A 24,080-nucleotide genomic window follows, 5' to 3' on the forward strand; every position below is an offset into this window, starting at 1 on the left:
GTCAATATTCGAACAGAAATAGAAAATGTTTTGCATAAAAGTAAATCGACTAGCAAGTCTAAATTAAATTCTTAAAAACGATTGCATACTTGATGAGCCCAAGCACTTAATCTTTAATCTGTTAGTCCTAAAGTAGCACAGCAGTATTTTTTTGTCATAGGGTTGCATTAAATCGGTTGCAAAATGCTGAAATGCGTCATAATGTTGTCGACTTGGGCTGCCGGAAATTGTTTTGACGTTTGTTGTGGTTGATAGCACAGCTGATTTGTCATATACACCCACAACAAATCGTTCTTGTTCTTCTTCTTGTTGTTGTTGCTTTGTGTGGTAGCAACTTATACAATGAATTTGTTTTTTGTTTTTTGAGCTTTAGCTTGCTGCGGAAGCCTCCGTGCTTTATAATCAGCGCCATTTGTAGCTGGGTTTGTTGGCATAATTTCAGTTGTCTGCGCTTGTTGCACGTTAACCCAGTTAAGACTGCTGCACTCTTGGCCTCAACCAACTGCCAGTCATGCAAATGAGTTTTAAATTGTTCTCTTCTCTGCTGCACTCGAAGCTCTACAATTCTGTGCGGGCTTCTTAAGAAATCATATATTAACCTTCAGCGCCAAGCTAGTCTAACTTTAGCTACATTAATAAGGTCACAATGGGTCAAACACCTTAGAGTCCTAGCAAATGCAAATCACATGCATAAAACGAAAGTGTTCTCTGATGTGCATTTAGCAGCTTAGTTTACAGTCAAGAGAACAATTTTTAAGCTCAGCATATGTTAATGTGGTCTCTTAAGGTGGGTCTTTATTAAATTATACAAAAATGATTTCGTGCAGCAGAAATGAAAACATGCCAATGCTCCATCAATCTTTGTCAAAACTTTCCAAGCTCAGCAAGGGAACACTTGCAAGTTCGGCATACAACTAAATATCTTTTAGCTAATTAACACAAAGTGTAGCGCGTGCAAATGTTATTGCATAGTTTGTAGCCAAATCGCCTAATGAATAACGACAGCCCTGAGCGACATAAAAGTGCCGACGCCTGAAAGCATGCAACACCTTAGTTTGACGAACATACGTGCGTAAATCAAGCAGAACCTTGAAGCAAACAGCAAATAAGCCTTGGCCATAGACAATTAAACAAACGCTTGGCTTCAAGCGTTACATATAATTGTATGAGAACTTTTCGTTTCAATATACCTCAATATTAATTTAATTTTGACTTTAACAAGGTTTTATTAAAAGTATGTTTAATTGATAGTTGGTTCATTGTGAGTTATTGAGGCGATCTGTTGCCGCTCAAAGCTTTATTTAAAGTCTAGTTTGATTGCTGGCAAAAGCAAAAAGCGGTAATAGATGAAGAGCAGGCCGCTCGAAGCGCGAGTTAACATTAAAGAGAATATTTTATTAGACTTTTTGCAATATTCAATGAAGACTCTGAGGCAACCAGCTCCGCCGCATTCAATTTAACCAACATCTACTTGGTTTGTATATAGTATATGGCCTACAAAATATAACGCTACATGCGTATTCTATACAGAGCTATCAGATGTGTAAAAGATACAAATGCTTCTTGTATTTAATTCATCTTGAATTGAGATATTTTTGAATGCATTATTTATTTTCCAATATGAATTTGAATTTCGCTCAGATTTATTCATAAAGAATTTTGTTGGTATTTAATTAATACCTTTCTTAAAATTCTATTTGAATTGTTGTTTTGAATTAATTCAAACTGAAACACATGACATATTTTCGATATTATACCTTAAAGATTTGTTTGTCTTTAACTAAAGTTGTGACTAATAAACGTCGTTGCGGTGGTGACACATACGGGCAATCGACTAAACATTTGTCAGGGCTGCACAACACACAAAAATAATTATTTATTTGTTTATAATTTTAGATTTTAGCTTATATTGAAAATTTTATAAATTCAATTTGCACATAAGTTTTAGTAATAATAACATTTTCTTTAGTAGCCCTATCCTTAAGCTTCATCGAGCTGTGCGCCATATATAATTTAGACAAGCACATATTGACTACGTGAAATTTATGGCTTATTTAACACTCACACTCCTAGCAGACACATATGTTACCATGAAGCAAACAAATTGGCCAAACCAAGAATATAGATGTGCATACGTATTGAATCAGTTTCATGTTTCAGAACGGAAATTTAACTCGGTTTATTCTGCAAAAAACTATTAGTGTTCATATCGGGTCAACGTGGAATATCAAAAGATTGTCTGACCGAATAGCCGACATGAAAGATTCAATAAGACACAATCAATTAGAGCTGTCAGCTGCAAAGACAACTGAATTTATTTATGCTTTGAAACACAGTCTACGCCCACGCAGCAGTCAAAAGCCAACACTCAAAGCTTAAAGCCAACAATGAAATAAGACTTTTGTCCCTTGGACAATTAAAATTCAACACATTACTCTAGAGATGCAATGAAGTGAAAGCCTTTGCATGTATGGCTAGCGAAAAGAGCGCTCGGCATATAAAAGTAGCCCAGACAATTAGACTTCAGCCTGTCATCTGTGCTTAGCTTATCGATTATCTTATTTCATTGATTTTTCAGCAAAAATACAGTTTTCATTTTAAGTGTTCTATTTGCAATGCTCCATTTATTTTGTCGTGTTGCTGTAGAGTTTTTCATTGAGTTTGCAATTTCTTAGAACTCATATGCGTGTAAACATTAAAGACTAAATTCATGTATTAAGACAATGCGTGTTGTTGTTCTATTGTACTTCATTATTACTTCTTCTTGTCTTTTTTCTTGTCATCCTTGCACTTCTCTTCTTTGGGACATGAGTCGAGGTAGCCAGCAGTTTTCATGCGATCAAAAGCATACATGGGGTCATACTTCGAATAAAAATTAGCATAGGCGTTTTTCTGTGTCACATTGTGTGCGAAATAAAAGATCAACGGGGCTATTAAGGATAATATACAGGCTGTACGCACATTGCCCATAGTCTTCCTCATATGAGTCCCATGCATGGGAAACTTATAGTTGACTTCCTGTAGCAGCCAGAAAACATATAAAAGTTAACGATTATTAAAATTTTATTTAAATATTTACCGTTTTCGCAGCCATTTTGTAAATTTTGTTTAAACACTGTGCCTGTATGCACAAATATGTGAAAACTAACACACAACTCAATACTTTGCCAAGGAAATTGGAATCATGACATACTTAAAATTTGAAAAACTAAGAGAAAAAAAATTTTAATTTTTATATTTATAAGCGCATGATTATTCATTCAACAAAAATTAAAGTTCACAATTTATACTTTTGTAGTAATAAAGATTACACTCTCTGGTGTTAAAGGAAAAAAGTAGCATCAATGCAAATTCTTTAAGATTAGAATACATTTTTATCTACTAACTTGGCGGTTGTAAAAATGCGTTTGGATATACATTTACTCTTGCATATTTTAAGCCAAGCGATTTGTATTTTCATTGGCAGGCGTCATTTTTATGGGATTTTGGGTTAGGAGCAATGCATAGCCAATGAGGCAAGATGGCTCTAAATATATTTTATTGTTGGAATCAAACAGACCAACAGTAAGCCATAAAATGTATATGTAAAAAAGCAACGAAATCAAACAATAAACGCTCGCTGACAATTGTTGTTCTATTTTACTAGCGCTGTTTGCAATTGCTTAAGGCTTGCGGAGATTTCATTCTGAACAGAAATACACAGAAAAAAATATTATAAGACATGCAATTGTTTGCCAAAAGTACAGCTTTGATTTATATGTGTAAAAAGCCATATCAATAAAATAGAATAACTAATAATAAATAAATGTCAAGCATTGTTTATATTTGCAAATATTACAGTATTACAGTATAAAATGAATGGAATGAAGCTTTCTACAATTTTAGAAGCAAACATATCATATCAATTTTACCATTATATTTGATAGATTAATTAAAGTTGACGCTCATTTCAATGCAAAATTCTTTTGTCTCTGTGTATGGCTCTAAGCAGACAAGTTCAAGTTCATTAACCTGTTTTACTTTGTTGACCTTTGTAATTTTTAGCAGAGCAGTGCACAAGCTTACAGAAGATGAACCACAAGTCACCTGTGCGTGCACATAGCTTCTATATTAACTATTTTTGACAGGTCTTGTCATAAATGTTGAAGAAGCGCCAGACAAAGCCAAACAAATATGACGGCTGAGAAAATAACCAATGCGCACAAAGAAAATCATTTTGGGGCATATGGGATAATTTTTCATTGGTTACGAGCGCAACGCATTTATCTAAATTAACGTAATGCCTTAAATTTAAGTTAAAGTTAAACTGTCGCATCAGCAATCAGTAAACAGCAATTAATTGCATCTATATGTCCACAAGTTCTTGAAATGGCATTAGTCGGAGTTTGAAGGCGCATTGGCGCCACTGCTAATCGTAACTGTCACTGCTCAATTTGCTACTGCTACTTATTTCTACTCCTTTTGCTCTCTACTGTTATATTTTTGCCAAGGATTAAATGCACAACTAATTGCTGGTGCTGGCTGCTTGAGCTTTACATTTCTTAAGAGGCAAAGCTTGCAAATATTTCGAACGAATTTAATACGACTTTAACTTGAATTAACCATTTTGTGTATAATGTGGCATTTTTCTTAAAATTCGTGAACACTATTTGACAAATATTTATTGATAGGTATAGAGCTTACACTATTACGGCAAATACTGCAAATAATGTTGAAGATATTCAAGAATTAAACTAGGTTATGCAGCAGTAACTAATAAACAACGTTAATTTAAAATATATAAATAATATATAATAACTATAACTGAAACCAATATTTTGCTTTTTAATTACCAGCTATAAATATAAATGGTAATGGAGCTTCTGAAAATTTTCGCTTGTCTCATTGATTAAAATAAAATGCACAAAAGTTTAAGTTCACTATAAGCCGAAAACTGATTTTACGCTTCGCAACTTTTAATGGCAATCACTGAGTGGTGAAGCAGGCGTTGGCGTCGACGTCGGCATTGGCGTCGGCATCGGCGACTTCGTAGCCATTTTCGTTAGCTGAAACAAAAAGTGTGCGCATAATGCGGCAATTTAATGCATTTCATTGCATACATTTTGGGGCTGGTGCATGCTGGTGCAGCAGCAGCAGCAGTTAAAAATTTATGCAACGCGCGGTGCTGTGAAAAATCGCATTTCATGTAAATTGCAGCGAACGGTACGTACAATTTGTGGCATGCAACACACACTAGCACAGCATTTTTAACGGCATCAGCGGCATGTTGACCAGTTTTTGCGTGCGCAAATTATTTACACAGCGGGTGGGGCGCGTTGTTGCACTTGTTGGTTGGCTGACTATAATATGCTGAAATTAGATTTTAATGTTGCCACAAGCTGCCAGGCAGTGGCATGCTAAAGTTAATCTTATGCCACATCAGCATCAGGCAACTAAGCGAGCATTAAGTGAGCTTAGAAACGATTTTAGAAACTATAAAATATCAATTAATCCAGAGGATAATATGCAATGAATTATTGCCAAATCAATTAAAATTCTCTTGGCATATTATAATTACAGCTAAAATTGAATCTTGGCACTTGTTAAATTATATGCCAAAAATGAAAATTTATGAGCTGAGCATAATGAAAACGACTTACAATTACGCCACAAGCTTCGGAGGCGACGCATAATTAAAATATAATTAAAACTAATTAGGACAAAAAGGACTGCCAATGTCAAATGTCAAAGGGCACAGCAGTTTCAACAGTTCACAGCTCATTTTGCCAACACATTTTTGTCAATTTACTTTTTGTCCGTTTTCGTTTTGAAATACAAACCCTATGCTGAGCTTGCTCCAAACGGAAAACACAAATTTGTACACGTCTAGCTGCAATCCACACATGTATATACGTATGTTAGTATGTGTGCATGTGTGTGCTTATAAGCGCATTATGAGTTTATTTTAGCTGTGGCTTGCTCTGACTTTTTGCCGCCTTTTGTTTGTCCCATGGCTAGCAGCGCGTCAGCTGTAAGTCTATTGTAAGCAAAATATTTTACGTCACGCATTTATAATTGTAACTGTAATAAACTAAGGCCTGTTGACCTTTGCAACAATTACAATTGTACATACATATGTGTTAGGTTTTTATGATGAACTACATAATTTTAATTAAATTTCTTAAATTAATTAGGTTAAGCAAAGGAGAGCTGAAAGTAAGCTTTATTAAGTTTAAACAATATTTTAATCTGCAAACATTTTAAAAATAATAAAAACTAAGAAGTCAAAACTTTAAGAAAATTCCAATCATAAAAATTGTATAACTGATAACAACACTAGCTTATCGTATTAACAACCCGATAATCAATCAATCAGCTGTTTTTGGCAATAGTTTAAAATTAAATAAATTTTCTTATATAAATAGTATGGAATTAATATTAATTGGATACGTTACAATTGCTCAAAAGGCGTGTGAGGTATACAGAGTCGTCAGTTTTTGCATTATATTGTGATAAAATGGTGTGGATCGGAAAACTATATGGGAATCTATATAAATAATTTCTTAACCAATTAGCTCAAAATTAATTTTGCTTCATGTTATAATTTCTAGTACATACATATATAGAATAATATATTGATGTAATGTATTTTGGAGTCGAATTTCCCATTGTGCATTGTCGCAGGTGCCTTAAGAAATTATAGGCAGCAAACAGGTCCTGCAAGTATAACTAAGGTCATTCGGGGCCAGTATTTTAAAAGTAATTAAAGTGAATTCTTTAATCTTTTTAAAATCCAAAACTTTATGTTATTATACATATATTATAAGTAATTTTAATTTCTCGGCTTGCGTTACATAATATACCAATTGAACCTTTTCCAAAGAGATAAAAAATGTAATCAATAATATTCTTGAAATATAAATATTTATATTTTAGCTTTGAATTTTGGTTAGAGTAAGTTGCCAGCTAAATTTTAATCAAATATTTGTTAACAAAAATTAAAGTGCTATAGCGTGATATATATTTAGTAAACAATGTTCCGCAGTCATTACGATAGCGATGTAACAGTATGGAGTCCCCAAGGACGCCTGCATCAAGTGGAGTACGCAATGGAAGCGGTTAACCTAGGCACAGCTACAGTCGCGCTCAAAACTGAAGACTTTGCCGTGCTGGTGGCACTGTGCAAGCCCAGCTCCGAGTTGGGCATATCACTGCCAAAGATTATATCCATAGACAGTCATGTGGGCATATCTATAGCAGGCATAACAGCCGATGCGCGCCTGCTGAGTCGGTACCTACGGACCGAATGCTTGAGCTATAAGCATAGCTACAGCACGATTTATCCGGTACAACGTCTGGTCACTAATTTGGGCAATAAGCTGCAGATAACCACGCAGCGCTACGATCGACGTCCCTATGGCGTGGGAATGCTGCTGGCGGGCTATGATGAGAAGGGCGCGCATATATATCAAGTGATGCCCAGCGCGAATGTGCTCAACTGCAAGGCCATGGCCATTGGAGCGCGCTCCCAAGGCTCGCGCACTTACTTGGAGCGCAATCTGTCAGAGTTCAAAACTAGCTCCATGCATGATATCATAGTGCATGGCATTCAAGCAGTCAGCAGAGCGTGTCCGTTGGATGAAGAGCTGAAGATAGCTGTAGGCATTGTGGGCAAGGATCAGCCTTTTAAGCTGCTTTCAAGTGTGGAATGCGATGCTTATCTGGAGTTGGCCAAGACCAGCGAGCGGCACGAGACGCCGCCAGAGACACCAGCGGAAACAGTGGAGCCCAGCGCTGTGCCCTCCGACATAGATCCAACTTCAACGGGCTTTAGTGAGGAAATTTAAGATCAAACAACAATGTGACTTAAACCAACTTTAGCTGCCCATAATGCGCCAATAAAAATCGCTGCGTGCTCTGGTATAAAAACGCATGAGCACAAATCTGAGACACAAAAAAATTTATAAAGCGAGTGGCAACATGACGCCCACAACAGCAGCAGACAGACAGACAGACTTTAAAGCACATATATGTAAATGCTAGGGTAATAAAAGTCGGGCAAAGTGATTAAGGCCAAGCCAACTGTTGGCAGAAAGACGCGCTTATACACATGTCCTTGGCACGCAAATTTAGCGTGAAGTTGTCTTCTTCTCTCACTACAGCTCGCATTTTAAATGGAACGTGAAACTTGCACCACAATAACTATATAGATAACAGGACAAGTGTATGAATGAAACAATTCAGTGAGTGTATAATTTTTTGATTGTACAAGAGCTGCGTTGTTTTAGTCAGAGATTAAATTTGTTGAAATGTATCAAGGAACTGCTTAATTTTTTAATTCATTTATTCGCAATTAAGTTTTTGCTAATCAAAGGGTTTAAATAAAAAAGCTTGTGTTGAATTTTTCTAATTATTTAGAGCTTTTAAAGTTATGCGCGAATATTTGTAATTTTATCAATTGGTATTTGAGCTAAATCGCAAAATAAAAACGCATGTTAATCGTTTGTGCACTTTTGTAATATATAATAATAATCGAATAATATGATCAAACTGCTAATATCAAAGACACTAAGAGTTCATGACTACTAGAACTTATTTATTAAAACGAGCTACAAATATTATATCTAATGTTTATGCTTAGATTTTTGCACATAGCATCAGTATATAAGTAAAGAGTTGCTCTAGGCTATTGGATAGTTTTGCTAATATTTAATATATTTACTTTGTTTTTGGCTAGTTGTGCCATTTAAACCAAAAAACAAAAGACATATGAAAATATCGTTTACTCATACCACATCGTACACGGCGTGTTCTAACAACTGTTTCCACCACGCTTTCGAGCACTTATTCTTCAATGCGTTCACTCTTTGGGGCCAATTGCTGTCTTGTTCGTAAAGCTTGAACTTACATTCTTTTTTACTTTTTACACTTGATCAAAGAACAAGGTAGCGTGAAGTTGTGTAATCAAACTGAACTTACCTCCATATATTATAACAGCTAGACAAATTGAGTTGATCGATCAATGTCTGGACCTACAGCAAATCACTAGTCAAAGTGCATCAAAACGTTAGCAGTGCCCATCTTTAATGCGCGCTTGTTTTTCTTTTGTTTTTTCAATATTTCTTTTGCGAAAATATTTGGTTTTTTTCTTTGGTGTTGTCCTTTTGGGGCTAACAGAGCAATCACTATGACAGACACGTCGCATTTAGTGTGTATATGTGGAAGTGTGTATATGTGGAAGTGTGTTCATATGTGTGAGTGAGTAAAGAACGAGAACAACATCTAAAACTCATGCAAGCTTTAATATATGACATATTTTTAGCCAAATATAACTATGAAGTCAATAATTAAAGTTATAAATTCGTTTATAATATTTTTATATTTATTGGCCTAAAACAACTCTCTTGAGCTCTAGAAGCCCCTTTTATGATGCCGAACGGATTTGTTACCCTTTTTCTTGTTTCAGTTAGAATGCGGGTATGCAGTTCACTATTTTTCTAGGACTGCTTTTCACTAAGACCCATAGATCTAAAATGATAAATATTTAGTAGCTAAGCAGAAAGTAAATTTAACGTAAGGAAATTTTTAATGAGCAACTAAATAAAAAATTAAGAATATAGTATCACAAAAAGGAATAATGGTTCGTAGTATTTTAATTGAACATTTCTATTTACAGAAATAATTGTATCTAAAGTATGGCAATATAACAAAAGAGAAAAAATAATTAATTCAAAGTACGCTTTAAATTCCGTCTTGAATATCTACTTTATTCCTACATAGCACGTAATGTAATATATATCTGTATGCAAAATATGAAAATGGCAGTCATTGATATATATCTATTTGGTGCAACGTATTGAAATTTTTACGCTAAATAAACCGCAGCACAACAAAACACACTAGCTGACACATTATGCGATTATTATGTATGCCCAATCCTTTTTCCGGGGGCATCATCAGCAGTTTCCATTGGCAAAATTATGCTTCAGCATATGAATATTTTATGAGGCAAGTTAGGCACTGGACTCTGGGAATTAAGCATTCCACAATTGCGCACAATGTAAAAGTTAAGGCAAAGTAACTTTATAGAATTTCCTAAAACGCTTTGCATTTGCATTTTTTCTTTTGTGCCACAAAATTAAATTCATTTAAATGTAATAAAATATCATAAGTCGGGCTACGAAAAATGTCAAATCCCTTTTATATTTACACACACACACACAGAGATATTTTTGGCATAGAAATATGAGACAGCAAATTGCACACATTGCCTGCAAGTGTGGCTAAGGGCAAGTGTAAACTAGGCTAGAGTGCACTTGGCTACACTCCAGTCCAAGCGACACGTGCCCTCCATGCTCTTGGTTATCCTGTAAACTTTTCGCCTTAGCTTGATATATTTCCACACAGCTTTCACATTTTGTCATGATTTTGTGCAGGAAATTCAATAAAAAATAAACAATGCAGCGAGTGTTTATGGTCAGATGGCGGCCCATATGAGAAGCAAGTTTAATTTTGGTTCTTCGACGTTCTTACAAGTAACAACAAGTTTTTTGTTTAAGCAACATGCACATGTAGCTGCAATTAAGCACTTTTAGTTTAGTTTGAGTTGAAACTTGCTACAACTGCTCGTGCTCGTGCTCGTACTCGTATCTTGATTTCTTCTGAGTTTTTTCCCAAGTATTTTTGATAGTCTTCGCCTCGGGCCGTCGGATATCTTGCATGTAAATATTTGCATTTAAAATAATTGAGTTTTAAGTTGTTTAATAGACAAGTTATGAACGTGTGAGCAAATCACAAAAGTTTCTATGTGCACCAAAGTAAAGTTTAAGTTACAACTTTAAAAGTTTATAAATTGAAATTAATATGAAAGGTTTGCCTAAAATATAAGCAAGCAAGTATTATTTAAGAGCTGCCTTGCTACTCGCATGAACAACAAGCCGACATAAGCAACGCGCCAAGGGAATAACAACGATCCGAAAAAAAATGCACAAAAGTAATGACATACACATAAATCCTGCAGTGCGTACAAGCACGAAAAAAGAGGCGTTTTGAGTTATGTATGAACATGGTGCACGTTGCGTATACGCGATGTTGCCTGAAACAGTATTAGACGCTTTAGCCGCTTAAATTGCTGCACGAAATACACTTTGCAGTGCTTCAATTGGCCCCACAAAAACACATCGGAGCCAAGTTTGCCTTTTGCCTTGCATATAAATGTACCACATATAAAAATAGCATTATATGTATCGATTGATTTGATGTTAGATCAACCGTTCAGACACGTGTCTTTTAGTTGGCCAAAAGAGCAAAAAGCATTAGAAAATCAGTGGTATGATTTCTAGGAAGTTATTGTGGTTCCATCCTTAAGCCATGCATGTGGCATCTTTTTCGTTAGAAAAATAAATGCAGAGTCTTGGAGTTCCACAGAATAAATTATAAAAACACGTGTGTGTGTATTTTTAGCCAATTTTTGTGCGGACCTAAGCATTTTATACACTTTAATATTTTCAAATTATGAAAAGGGTATCGTGAAGTTCTCCGAATGCATGTCCATCTGTTCATCCGTCTGTCTGAATGAGCAACAAGAACTTAGACACTACAAGAGCAAGAGATTACAAATTTGGTATGTAGACTACTAAAACAGATTGCTTTTTTTTTTGAAAATAGAATTTCATAACCCCCGAGATATAAAATATATAAGAGATTCGTTTCATATGTATTTTTTATGAGTGCACTAAATTTGCTGCCTAGTCAAAGTGTATCAAAAAGTTTGATTTGCCCATCTTTAGTTCTTTATTGCTATAAAAATGTTTTGGGCCGAAAAGCACATCAATTTCATAATTCACTGTTTATTTTCAAAGTCCGTTGACCTTTTTCACCTAAATTCTATGAAATCCCAAATTTTATTAACAGTGAATTTAACTTGGCTTGTCTTAATCTCCCAGCTACAGCCAAGGAACTCAATAAATATAGCACGTACTATGGCTATTTTTATTTGCATAGCTTTTGTTTGCTTTAGCGAGTCTGTAGATTTTGCATTTTGCTTGCCTTTGCCAACGTAACATTTTATGAAATTCGCTTTTATTTTTGTGCTTCAACTCTTGCTCTGGCTGTCGCATCAGCTATGCATCGCCGCGCCGATTGTAACATTTATAATGCCTCAGGCGATTCGAACAAATCCAACAACAACAATGCTATAACGCTTACAACGCCAATGGGCGGGCGGGTGTTAAGCAAATTAAAGCTGCTCTGGGAGATTTTTACTGCAGACTTTGCAGCGCCACTTTTTTGCAAATAGTTTTGTTTGTTTATTTTCTTCACTATAGTTAAATTGTCGTGGGGTGAAAAAAAGTAATGAAAATAAAGCAAACAATTATATAGTCAGCGTGCAACTTGCATTTTTTTTATTGTTGTTGTTGTTGCTATTGGCGGCAGCGGGGCGCTGTCGACGCGCTGATAATTAAAAAATGAGACACGCACGCCAAAAAATATGCAATACTTTTAACAGCTCGCCTTTTGTTTGCTATAACATATTCATACATGGTAGCATGTGTGCAACGAGGGTCATTTCATGCGTTTTATGTAGATTTTTATGTTTGTATAGCAAAATTCGATGTAGTATATACTGAATCTAAATTCAAAAACGTTTATGCTGTAAAATGCATTAGTATTAAATTGCTTGTAAAGAATCATTTTTTTGTTGCATGTCGCTTAAGGCCATTAAAATGACATGGCCAGAATTCTCTGTGCATTCGTTATTGGCCTTTATTATCGAGACTATTACATTGCAAACACGCAATAAAAAATTCCAAATCCCAAACTTTTTTAAATACATTGCGCTGTAATATAAATACAATGTAATATTTGCTTGCTTAATCAATGTAATAATATAAAAGTTTATGTTACCAGATTGATTGGCTCTGAGCGATAATTTAACATATATTAAATTATATATATTAAACCGATTGTATATAAAAATTTGCCACATTTATTTAAAAAAAAAAAACTCAAGCAAATATTTCCAAGAGCATTAAAATATAAGTAGAAAGTCTATGTCATAATCAAATATTAGTTTTAATAATGAAAAGAGTAATTAAAATGTTAAAATATGTTTTGCCTAACTGCAAGTTAGGTTTAATTTTACTCTAGTATATACTATATATAAATAAATGAGACTGTCAACTGAAAATAATTAAGTGCCTAACATTATACAACAAAAACGCACAGCACCGTATTTTAGACCAACGGACTAATTACTTGTATTTGCATTTAACACTTACTGACAGTCAAGCATTATTTGAACCCATGATAAGTAAAATATACTCATAGATAAATCATAGCAAAGCGCATGCTAACTCTTTAGCTAAGCCACTTGCTGATATAACAAACCAAATGTAAAAAACAATAGAGTCAACATTCATTCTTCATCGGAACGCCAACACACGCTACACGTGCCGCTGAAAATCCGTTGGTGAATTTAATCTGTCAAATGTCACAAATTGTTTCAAGTTGCACAACACACAGCACACAGGAACAACAAAAGCCAACCTCAAAGCTGGTTGCTTGTGTTCCTTACATAGACACGTGTTGTATTATGACTCTGTCTAAACTTAGATTTACATAAAACGTTTATTAATACATATAAAAGGCAACTGTACAATTGTTAATTGACTAGATAACTTAGCTAGCATACAATTCAAGCTTCATTGGTATCTAAATTCAGGCAGTTGGCAAAGAAACGGTCAATGGTATGATACAAATGCGGCAAAGCATTGCCAATGCCATGGTTCTCATCTGTATAAGTCTAAAAAGAAACAATTATATTAGTATACAAGCATGACTTGTCTAAGTTAAGCAGCTTACCTGCTCCTCAAATTGTATGTCGGCCCTTTGCAGTCGCTTGGCCAAAAGCAGAGAGTGTTGGTAATGCACATTGTCGTCCCCAGAGCCGTGTACTAACAAAAAGTCATGCGTGCGGAAATTCTCTAAATTCTTGTAGGTATCGCTCTCATTATACTTTTGCGCATTGCTATCAGGCAGACCCATATAGCGTTCTGTATAAATGGTATCTATAAAAAATAAAAAGAACGTCAGTCATAGCTAAAAATTAAATCATATTTTAGCTAAGCGTGGTGCATTTGTATTGCTTAATTGAACGGTCGATATTATTTATAGATTCAATGACAAAGCTTATTTAAAAAATTTTAAGTTAACTTGAAACTTGTTTACTATTTTTAGAACATATCTTTTGCTTATGTCAATTATGACGGCCACAGATTTGAAACGCATTTGTTCGCCAAACATATTTTGTTCTTTTAATTTTTACTTACCATAGTACAGCCAGGAGGTCACTGGTGCCACAGCGACCCCGCACTGGAAGACACGCTTATCATCAGCCTCAATCGTCTTGGCTGTCATATAGCCACCATAGCTCCAGCCCCAAATGGCTGTACGTTCGGGATCCACAAAGCCCAAAAAGATTTGCAGCCACTTGGTCACATGCAGCTGATCCTCCACTTCGTGATCGCCCAAATCATTGTTGACTGAGAATAGCAAATCTTTGCCCTTGTTTCCTGTGCCGCGTCCATCGATATAGGCGTAAATCGTGTCCCTGTTTGTGGTTACAAAGGCCTCAAAACCTACAGTAAAGCTGTTGGTAACACGCACAGAGTTGGGACCGCCATAGACGACCACAATCATGGGATACTTCTTCTTATCATCAAAGCCTGGCGGCAGCGCCAGTTTGCAAATGCCAAAGCTGCCATCCTTCAGCTTAACATTGATAAAACTATAGCTTGGACGCAGCTTGGTGGCCAATTTGGCGCGATAGGCTGCATTTGGTTCCCAGTCGTTGATTTGTTCCATTGACGTCGGCGTCATCTTGAAGATGCGTGTATAAACTGGATTGGGGCCGGTGCATGAGATGCTATAGTAGGAGTACCCTTTGCTAAAGCTGGCGCTAGCCGAAAGACATTCAGTGCCATCGGCATCTTCCATATGACAACTGAGGCAAATATCATTGCGATAGACATGATAAACATCGGGACTTCCCAGCTGAGTGGCTTGATAGTAACTAAAATCAAAAAGAGTAATTTTTAATAAACATATTTTAAAGAAAAATAACTACTATAACATTTGTATGCACTTTGACATTTAAAAAGAAAAATGGAAAAGGGTATAGCAAGACATCTCCGACCCTAGAAGACCCATCTGAGTCTATTGGGACATGTTTGTCTATCTGTCTATACCCCGCGTTGATGTTAAAATTCATTACAACGTATGCCACGACACACTCTCGACCGATGTCGAAAAATGTACCTCGCTCGATCGTCGATGCTGATTCATCACTATTCAATTCCAAGTTTTCTGGGCTCTTATTTACTACTGTAGCTTTTTGAATATCTGAGTGCATTTAAAGTGTATGAAATATTAGCTGAATGAGATATTTGGCCTAACGCTTTTAATGAATAGAGAACTTACAGTCTGTCGTTAACTTCATCGTAGCCGTAGATATTGAGCACAGTAAACCGGCCACGCCTTTTCCAAATGTTTTCTCCAGTGAGCAGATTGAGATTCCAGACCTGCAGCCAGTCATCGATCCAGTATGTAAATATACAATTGATGCCATTGCTCAGACACTTGGGTGTATCAATATTAATCCAGCCATGGGGCTCGTCGAGACGTTTGATCTCCGTGCACTCGCCGCTTTGCGTACAGCGCTGCATTGTGGCCAGATTCTGACGCCTGTTAAGCCAGGTAATGAGCAAATGACTGCTATCCGTCCACACCACATGCTCCAGAATATGATCATCACCCACAATGTTCACAGGTGCGCCAATGAGCTTCATAACAGGCACAGTGCTGCTCAGATCATAGACGCGCACATTCACCACGGGATTGGGTGTGCCTGGCTTGGGGTACTTGAGTTGCTCCTCATGCGGATACTGCGCATAGTTGTCACTGGTATCGCCATAGAGGGTGTATCTAAATGTCTCCACTTTGGTGTCGTTAAAAAAGCCAACAGCCAGCTTGTTGCCATCTGGGGACCACCAGAGTGCATGTCCACTGCTCAGCACCTCCTCCTCATAGACCCAATCGGGCACACCGTTATACACAATCCCATCTACGCCGTCATCTGTGATTTGCACCTCTTTCTCCTCACTAAAGTGTACATAGACGTTGTTCAGATAAACATAGGCCAGTCTATCCTGCAGCGGCGACCAGCCGCAGTACTGCAGCTTCTCGCCTTTGTGCATCTTGATTGACTTCTTTGTGGCAATGTCGTACACATCGTATTGTGCCACATACGAGTGACGAAACTTCTCTGTCAAATTGTAGCGCACTAGAATTTTTGAATTGTCTGGCGAGAGTGTGAACATTGCCCCACTATAGGAGTTCTACAAAATTAAAAACAAAAATTATTATACTTAAAAAGGTAATAAAAAAATATATATTTTTTTTTAATTTACCAAAAAGCTGGCATCCAGAAAAACGCTCGTAGTATTGGCGGCGGCATTATATTTACGTATAGATTTATCGCTGGCAGTGTAATAAAATTCCTCATCTGTAAAGATATATTTAAGTCATTAAAAGTTAGATTTAATTAATAAATAAATATTTATCCCTTAGGGCTATGTACTCATACTCAATATATTGGCCTTATATATATCTAATACATCGCAAGAGGGAGAGCGGCATTAGTAATGCAAAATTTACTCATCATTAAATTAACAAATTAATCAAAGCGGCTTACGAATTTTTAATTATGTTTTTCAATTCATTTAACGTAATTATCACTTCACCAAATTAAAATTTTGAAAGATTTCAATTACCTAAAAGTATTCAAAGTCTTATTCGTCATTATGCTTTCGACAAAACAATGATTGGCAAGGTAAATAAATAATTTTTTAAGTCGCATTCATGAACAGGTTTACTTTCGTGGCAATTCCTAAACTATATATAGCATTGGTAGTACTATTTAAAATCTGGTAAAAGCTGCTCCAGCCAAATCATTGAATACAATTTATAAAAAAAAGCTTCCTCTCTACGCTTTCTACCTACTTCATACATATTTACATACACATGTGTATAAGATAAGTTTTAGCAATAAAAGAAAATTCGATTGCTTATTTAGCGATAAGCCCTGACACGAATATGAACTAGTGGGAATACCTATCGTTAAGTAAAGCTCATAATTTATTAACGATAAGATTAGTGCAGTGAGCGTGTTGATTATTACTTTATGTACAATATTTCGGTAAAACTCGTGATTCGATCTTCAATAATGTTTTATGTATTTATTTGCAATTTTCTAGTTGCAACTTGTTCACCCTAACTCCCAATTGATTTGGTTAAGAAATTTCTATAAATATGGAGACACGACCTCATAACGCTCTAGGCAAACAACAAACACTTGTTGCCATTGTCAGTTCATTATTGATAAGCCCATGCCCAGCTGGGAAAAATCACAGCAGGGGAATTTCTCAGGGGTACCCCCGTTAGCATAATGCAGTGAATTACTTTTTGAAAACAAAAAGGTCAACAAGCTTAAGGCTTAACTAGAGCTAACCTGATATCCAGGTGCCATTAAAACCCCGCAGTCCGGAGGTTCCATATATCGCATCGACGAGTTCCCATGCTGTTTGCTCACTGTTAATTGGTTTGATAACTGCAGCATGGGCCAGGCAGAGGCCAGCGACCAGCGCCAATGCCGCGCTGCTCACTAAGCTCAACTTTTTGTGCATAATTAGATAACTAACAACAATAATATTAACTGAACTTGTTACACGCAAACTAAACAATATAATGTGTGAATATTTCGCAATTGCCGAGCTATCAGCAGCGCACGGCGGCACAACATAAAGTCAACTGAATTCAAAATCCAAACACAATCCAGTAATTAACGTTGTTCTACCAAAACCATAAGCAACTAACTAATAGGCGACTAACAAATACCCTGTACACACAGTAAGGCATGTATCATTTTTATTTTTAAGCAATTGTTATTTAAAATTATGCTTGTTTTTAAACAGCTGTTCCTATCGCCACACGATCATCATGTCTTAGCACTAACAAGTCTAGGGTATTCATAGCAACAAGTGCCTGCAAAGTAACGGAAACATTTTTGCTAGAGATGAGCGCGTGAAGTGAGCGCAAGTAAACGCAACGTAAGCGTCGCGACGCGTCCATTGCTAGTTCGCATGTAAATATGCAGACGTAATAACTGTAAACAGTGTTCCCATAACACTTTACAACTGTTCTCACTAACAGTTAGCGCTGCTGGCTATTTTTTTCTTATTTATTAATTACTTAAATTTGCCAATTAGCTAAGCTCAGCAAAATTATTCAAAATGAATTACTGCTATATTAAGTTTATTTTACTCACCATTAAACCATGTAGCATTAAAATTGACGAACTGATACATTGACTTTAAAGCTTCTTTGAGTTTCCAAGGCCTCTTAGATTTCGAAACAGTTATATTCATAGCATCACTCAGAGTAAGGACAAGTACCAATGGCAACAATTTCATTCTAACACTTAAGTATTTTGAGGAACTTGAAAAAACTGCACGAGATCTGCAGCGATCGATATACAACTAAAGTTAATCTGAAAATAAATGTTTATAATGATATTTAAAATGATATGCCTCATTGGAAGCGCTTCACGAACATTAAATTCAAGCTGTAGAGCTTGCACAGTCATCAATAAATGCGCCAGCATATTTTTTGTCGTATTTTTATTAGAGTTAAGCTTAGATATATAAACAGAGCATCGGCTTAAAGTAGAACCGTTTGATACATAATATGGTGCGATAATTACGCAGCGCGCAACATCGAACAATTGTTGCCTACATGTAGAAATTGAATTCTTTGCATTTAATTAAGTTTATAATTGTTTTTTTGTTACTTAGTTGACTAATTTAAGTGTTAAACATAGAACGCTTTAGCTCGATATACATACATGTATTAAATTTACTGCTGTGGCGGTATTGACGGCTGCTGCATCTGTGGCAGTTGCATGATACGTGCAACAATGTTATTCTGCTGCTCCAAGCATTTGGGAAGGAACATTTGCAATAAATCTACCTTGCGCTCCTCCAGCTCCAAACGCTGTCGGGCGATTTTCGTCTGCTCAGCCAGCAATTGATTCTTGCGGCGCATTTCATCCATGAAGAGAGCTTCCAGCGAATCGCTTTGGAGCGCGGCTGAGCCAAAGGGCCGCCCACGCTTACGTGGTGTAGGTATGGGCGTGGAAGAACCGCTTGCCGCACCAGTATTACTATTGCTAACAGCTGTGGCAACTGGAGGTTGCATGCTACCATTACTATTGGTATTGCTAGTTGCCACGCTAATGGTGTTGTTGCTGCTGTTTATGTAGGCGACAGCTGTAATGGCCTGTGGATTAATGGACGAGCTGGCGACAACGTTGTTGCTGTTGCTGTTGGTGCTGGTGCCGCCGTTGTTAGTATTGTTGTGATAAGCAGTAGCTGGAGCGCCAGCATAGCTTTGCTGCGTATACTCGGACTGGTATTGTTGATGTTGTGGTTGCTGAATTTGCTGTTGTTGTTGCTGCTGCTGCTGCAGTGGTGTTTGCAGCTCGAGCAACTGTGCAGACTCTGCTGGAGAATACTGTTGTATTTGCTCTTGAAATGGTAGAGAACGATAATCCTCATCATCGTACTCCTGCTTGACTTCGTCGTACTGATCCGTGAACAATTCGGTGCTAAAGTTAAGAGTGCTGTTGTTGTTATTATTATTGTTGCTACTGCTGTTGTTGCTGTTGCTATTATTGTTGCTGTAGAACTGATTGCTCGATGGCTCAACATTCACAATGCGTATGGCATGGGCTTGGGCTTGCGGTTGCTGCTGTCGTTGTGGTTCGTGTTGTGTTTGTTGCTGCAGATCTTCCTCTCTTATGGGCGAAACATCCCTATTATTAAGCAGCACCTCTGGCGGTATTGGCTCCGCATTCTTGGGCCTGTGTAAATTCTTAAGTATGCGATTTATCATGTCGTACTTCTTCCATCGCGTTGGAAAGGTGGCTGGATCATTTTGCAGCTGTTTTTTCACTTGCCTTTAACAAAAAAATAAACTCTTAGTATGTATCTCTTAACTATTTTAGTTGCCATAGCTTACCGAAATTTAGCTCTTGTTTGATTCACTTTCATTTGTATTTCTTCGGGCTTTACATCAACTGCATAACGCTCGTGAAGCTCCTCTGACCACTGGGCAAAGAATATTGTGTTTTTGCCATTTCGCGTGAGGCGCCAGTTTTCGCGTCCCCAGATCTCATACAAGCGCTCCTCCTCGCTGGGCGACCAATAGCGTCGCGCCTTCTCTTTTGCCTTAACCTCTAGTACCTCCTGTCCACCACACATATTGGGTTGCTGTTCCGCCTCATTCGCATTCACATTCGTATTCGCGGAACCGGCCACAGCGCTCCCTCCACCAATATTCAGCGACAAATTTTCGTATTCCATACGTTGGGCAAGAGGCTGCGTTTTCTGTATCGCTGCGTTTAAAAGCCCACACAAGTTACTATGTAATGCGAGACACTAAGCAAACGCAATTAGACAATTACTCGCTTTTACGGCATTTATAATACACAAGCTATTTGGTTTTTCACATAGAAAATCAACAACAGGGATGCCACCGATTACCCAAACGATAGCTACCCACTTGTTCTGTATCACGAGCAGCATAAAGTAACGAGTCGAAATATTTATTTCCAAAGAGCACTATCGCAAGTGGCAAGTATGTACTTTTTAAATACCATTCGTTAGGTTTTCATTTCTAATCGATTAATCGTGCAAATTTTTTTCTCAGCACTAAAACAGTTAACTCGTTACAAAATTGCAACAAGATGCAAACGTAAATAAATTGAAAGTGTGCATGCTGAATGCGTTTGTAGTTTATAAATTTAAGTAGAGTTGCACGCACTACATTAAAAACAGCAATATGAGTGACCCAGAAAATTACGATAACAGAGCACTTAAGCGAGCTCCAAATCCGAAACAACGTTTGCGATACTACACTTCCTATGAGGAAATTACTTTGGTTAAACTATGGCGCGAGCATCTGCCCAATATTACATCTTACATAGAGAATCTGATGGTTTATCGTGATATATCTTACGCAATGCAACAGCAACGCATAAAACTAAATAAACAGGAGGTGCGGCGCCGCATTAACAGCTACCACAATAAATACATGTGAGTTGAACAATGACGTCCTGGTTTCATCATCTGATGAAATAATTTCTATATTTATTTACAGCTTAGAGCGCGGTCGCATTGAGGCTGATCCGCAATATAAATCCACTTGGCGACTATTTAATCTAGTTGACAGCATGTTCCAACCGCAGAGCACTGCAGCTCTAAGCGAAAACAAAACAATGGAAGCCGTCGAGACTAAAGTTCGTAAGGAGCTGCCTAGCTTAACCCCATTCTCTCGACATGATTGCAAGAGCTATAGTCTCGATCAGGACCCGGATGATTGCGCCTTCTTGGACAGTCAACGACTACCCAATGAAATTAAATCAGAGACTGTTTGGGTTAAAGCTGAATTCAAGTCTGAAATGGAAATCGATGCGCACATACGAGCACCTTTGGCACCAGCCAATCGCACATTAACATCAGCTAGCCCAACTTTGTTTCTAGAATTTCCCAGCATGCGCCGGCACCGTCGACAGCAACGTAGCATCATGCCACGCACTGGACAGATCACCATGGCACAAATTGAGCGTTTGCGTGAGGAGAACGAGGTTCTGGCCAAGAGAGTTGAAGCCGAGAAGGCTATGTTGGAGATTAAGGAGCGTGAGAGTTTACACTATGAGCAGCTTTTTGACTGTTGGCTGCACCAACAGGAACAGTGGTCTATGTTCCTGGACAAACGCGGTATTGTATCGAATCCCAGCTTAAGCGCAAGACAATCTTTTTAATAAGGAAATAGTATTAGTAATAATGAACTAAGCAGTCATTGAATATTTGTGATCTCCGCTGCGTTTTTTTAAGTTAGAATATTTTGAGTTCCTTCATCATTATAAGCAAAGTGAAATCCGAAGAAGTTTAAATTTATATTTCTTCATAATAAAGCCAAATGAAGCAAAACCAATGTTTACAACTAATAATACTCCTACCAATACTTAAAATACTTTTTTACTACTGATGGAAGATAAAATAAAGTTTGGAATACCTCACACCAGCCATCCTCATAAATATAGATGTAATACTGTCAAATTTTCTTATTGGCATTGTAGCTATTTACTATAAAGATCTTATAGTATTTGTTCAATTGGATAAATTTGTTAAGAGTCCAATGGACGGAAAACACCACCAATGCATTTTTGTAAATATCCTGTCCTATGTACTTTATAGCTTTAAATTGTATATTTGGCACCTGATCTATCATATATATGTAAATTATAATACATTAAAACAGCTTATTCTATTTAATTGTACTCCATTAATTTATGGTATTAAATAGCAATAGCAAATAGCTTCTAGGCTTAAAATAGTTTAGCATACCGTAATAAGGTATTCTAAATAAATGAAATAAATAAATACACTTTTTTAAAATACCTGCTACTAGTAACAGTTTCATAAACTTATCTTCTAACTGCCTATTCAAACAAAATATTGCGTTTTTTACCCTTTGCTCTATACGGTCACACTGGTAAGAGTGTCGTGCATTAAAGTTTTAAAAACAAAGTTTATATTAATAAAAATGAGCGCAAGCATATTACTGAATACACTGCGCGCCCTGCGCATAGGAAGCTCTATCAGAAGACAGAACAACACTCTCGTCGCAGTGCGTCAATATGGTTAGTACACTCAGAGATGAAACACACATTTTGATTTCATAACAACCGGCATTTGTATAGCAACTCCACCCAAAAGATTCTACAAGCAGACATCGGTGCTGTGCAGTGACACTGGTTATGAGGTGACCCTGGACCATCGCAAGCTCAAGACCCCCAAGGGAACATTGTTTACGGTCAAGAGCGAGCCTCTGGCAATTGCTGTGGCCACCGAGTTTGATAGCCAGAAGGATCACATTGAACGCTCTCGTATGCACATTTCGGCGCTTTGCTTTACGGCCATTGACAATCCTAATAACCTTAACAAAATAGATATGGTTAACTATTTGTTAAACTTTGTGCCCACGGATACAGTGCTATTCCAATATGATGTAAGTTGGAGCAAAGGCTATAAATGCACATTATTTCAATATTGTTCTTCGCTCTCTTAGGACGAACAGGACTTGCAGGAGTTGCAGCACAATGAGTGGGATCCATTAATCAATTGGTTTAATCAACGATTTGAAACCAACTTGCAGAAAACATTGAACATTACACCGCCCCAAATCACAGATGCGGATAAGATGAAAATAGCCAAGCATTTCCACTCTTACGACCTGGAAACATTGCACGGTTATATTTTTGCTGTGGATACGCTCAAATCTATTGTGCTAGCCTGTGCAGTCATGGAGCAGCAAATAACAGTGGAAAAAGCGGTTGCTCTGGCTCGCCTGGAAGAGGAATATCAGATTAAGTTCTGGGGACGCGTTGAGTGGTCTCATGACTTGAGCCAACAGGAATTACAAGCACGTTTGGCGGCTGCTGTGTTGTTTGTGCATCTGAATTGTTCCGAACACTTTGTTAAAGAAAAGTTACTATTATAAACGGGCTTGTAAATTGTTTATCATATGGATTCTATATTTTAATTACCAATTGAATTTCGACAACAGCTGCTGTGTAATATATCGATGTCTGGTACAATTTGCAACCAGCTGGCAACTCCTGAACTGTGTGTAATATAGCTGTCTCTCTCTAACTTGGCGCCAGTTTGAATGCTAGATATACACGGCTGCTGCTATGTGCTTATCTTTAGAGTTGCTAATCTGTCTAATTTGTTTGCTAACGTAAACAATATGATGAACAGGGATAGCACACGTTACCAGTCGGCTGAAAATAATGCAGACCGTGTGCTTTGTATGTCTCTTATGCTTACCAGATAAGCTCTTGTTTTTTATCTGCCTGCACTTTGTTTTGCATTTCATTCAACACACACACACATAGGAAAATACTGTTTTTATACGCA

General features: G+C 37.1%; 6 protein-coding genes across 7 annotated transcripts; 3 read left to right on the forward strand and 3 right to left on the reverse strand.

Moving 5' to 3' along the window:
• Positions 1–2,604: 2,604 nt before the first annotated feature.
• On the reverse strand, positions 2,605–3,173 carry LOC108604787. The gene is made up of 2 exons (XM_017994390.1): positions 3,080–3,173; positions 2,605–3,018 (listed from the first exon to the last, which is right to left on the reverse strand). The coding sequence occupies exons 1-2, from the start codon at positions 3,092–3,094 to the stop codon at positions 2,755–2,757; spliced, it is 279 nt and encodes a 92-aa protein (XP_017849879.1). The 5' UTR covers positions 3,095–3,173; the 3' UTR covers positions 2,605–2,754.
• Positions 3,174–6,928: 3,755 nt separating this feature from the next.
• LOC108601324 (proteasome subunit alpha type-1) lies at positions 6,929–7,912 on the forward strand. Its single transcript, XM_017989226.2, has one exon. It carries the CDS (start codon positions 7,014–7,016, stop codon positions 7,824–7,826), a length of 813 nt encoding a protein of 270 aa, XP_017844715.2. The 5' UTR covers positions 6,929–7,013; the 3' UTR covers positions 7,827–7,912.
• Positions 7,913–13,589: 5,677 nt separating this feature from the next.
• Positions 13,590–18,504, reverse strand: LOC108596792 (venom dipeptidyl peptidase 4). 2 transcript variants are annotated; one of them, XM_017982907.2, is made up of 6 exons: positions 18,365–18,504; positions 16,449–16,543; positions 15,460–16,376; positions 14,310–15,052; positions 13,843–14,048; positions 13,590–13,783 (listed from the first exon to the last, which is right to left on the reverse strand). In XM_017982907.2, the coding sequence occupies exons 1-6, from the start codon at positions 18,462–18,464 to the stop codon at positions 13,676–13,678; spliced, it is 2,169 nt and encodes a 722-aa protein (XP_017838396.1). In that variant the 5' UTR covers positions 18,465–18,504; the 3' UTR covers positions 13,590–13,675. The 2 variants fall into 2 exon arrangements, with proteins under 2 accessions (XP_017838396.1, XP_017838388.1); XM_017982899.1 differs by lacking the exon at positions 18,365–18,504 and adding an exon at positions 17,549–17,817.
• A 209-nt stretch (positions 18,505–18,713) lies between these two features.
• Positions 18,714–20,598, reverse strand: LOC108608112 (putative uncharacterized protein DDB_G0271606). Its single transcript, XM_017999340.1, has 2 exons — positions 20,116–20,598; positions 18,714–20,053 (listed from the first exon to the last, which is right to left on the reverse strand). The coding sequence occupies exons 1-2, from the start codon at positions 20,457–20,459 to the stop codon at positions 18,952–18,954; spliced, it is 1,446 nt and encodes a 481-aa protein (XP_017854829.1). The 5' UTR covers positions 20,460–20,598; the 3' UTR covers positions 18,714–18,951.
• Positions 20,599–20,826: 228 nt separating this feature from the next.
• LOC108608115 lies at positions 20,827–22,094 on the forward strand. Its single transcript, XM_017999343.1, has 2 exons — positions 20,827–21,191; positions 21,256–22,094. The coding sequence occupies exons 1-2, from the start codon at positions 20,938–20,940 to the stop codon at positions 21,917–21,919; spliced, it is 918 nt and encodes a 305-aa protein (XP_017854832.1). The 5' UTR covers positions 20,827–20,937; the 3' UTR covers positions 21,920–22,094.
• Positions 22,095–22,630: 536 nt separating this feature from the next.
• LOC108608116 (ATP synthase mitochondrial F1 complex assembly factor 2) lies at positions 22,631–23,661 on the forward strand. The gene is made up of 3 exons (XM_017999345.2): positions 22,631–22,801; positions 22,862–23,169; positions 23,230–23,661. The coding sequence occupies exons 1-3, from the start codon at positions 22,705–22,707 to the stop codon at positions 23,659–23,661; spliced, it is 837 nt and encodes a 278-aa protein (XP_017854834.1). The 5' UTR covers positions 22,631–22,704.
• Positions 23,662–24,080: the final 419 nt, after the last annotated feature.

This window comes from Drosophila busckii, chromosome 2L (genome assembly GCF_011750605.1).
Source record: "Drosophila busckii strain San Diego stock center, stock number 13000-0081.31 chromosome 2L, ASM1175060v1, whole genome shotgun sequence".
In the NCBI taxonomy this organism is placed as follows: domain Eukaryota; kingdom Metazoa; phylum Arthropoda; class Insecta; order Diptera; family Drosophilidae; genus Drosophila; species Drosophila busckii.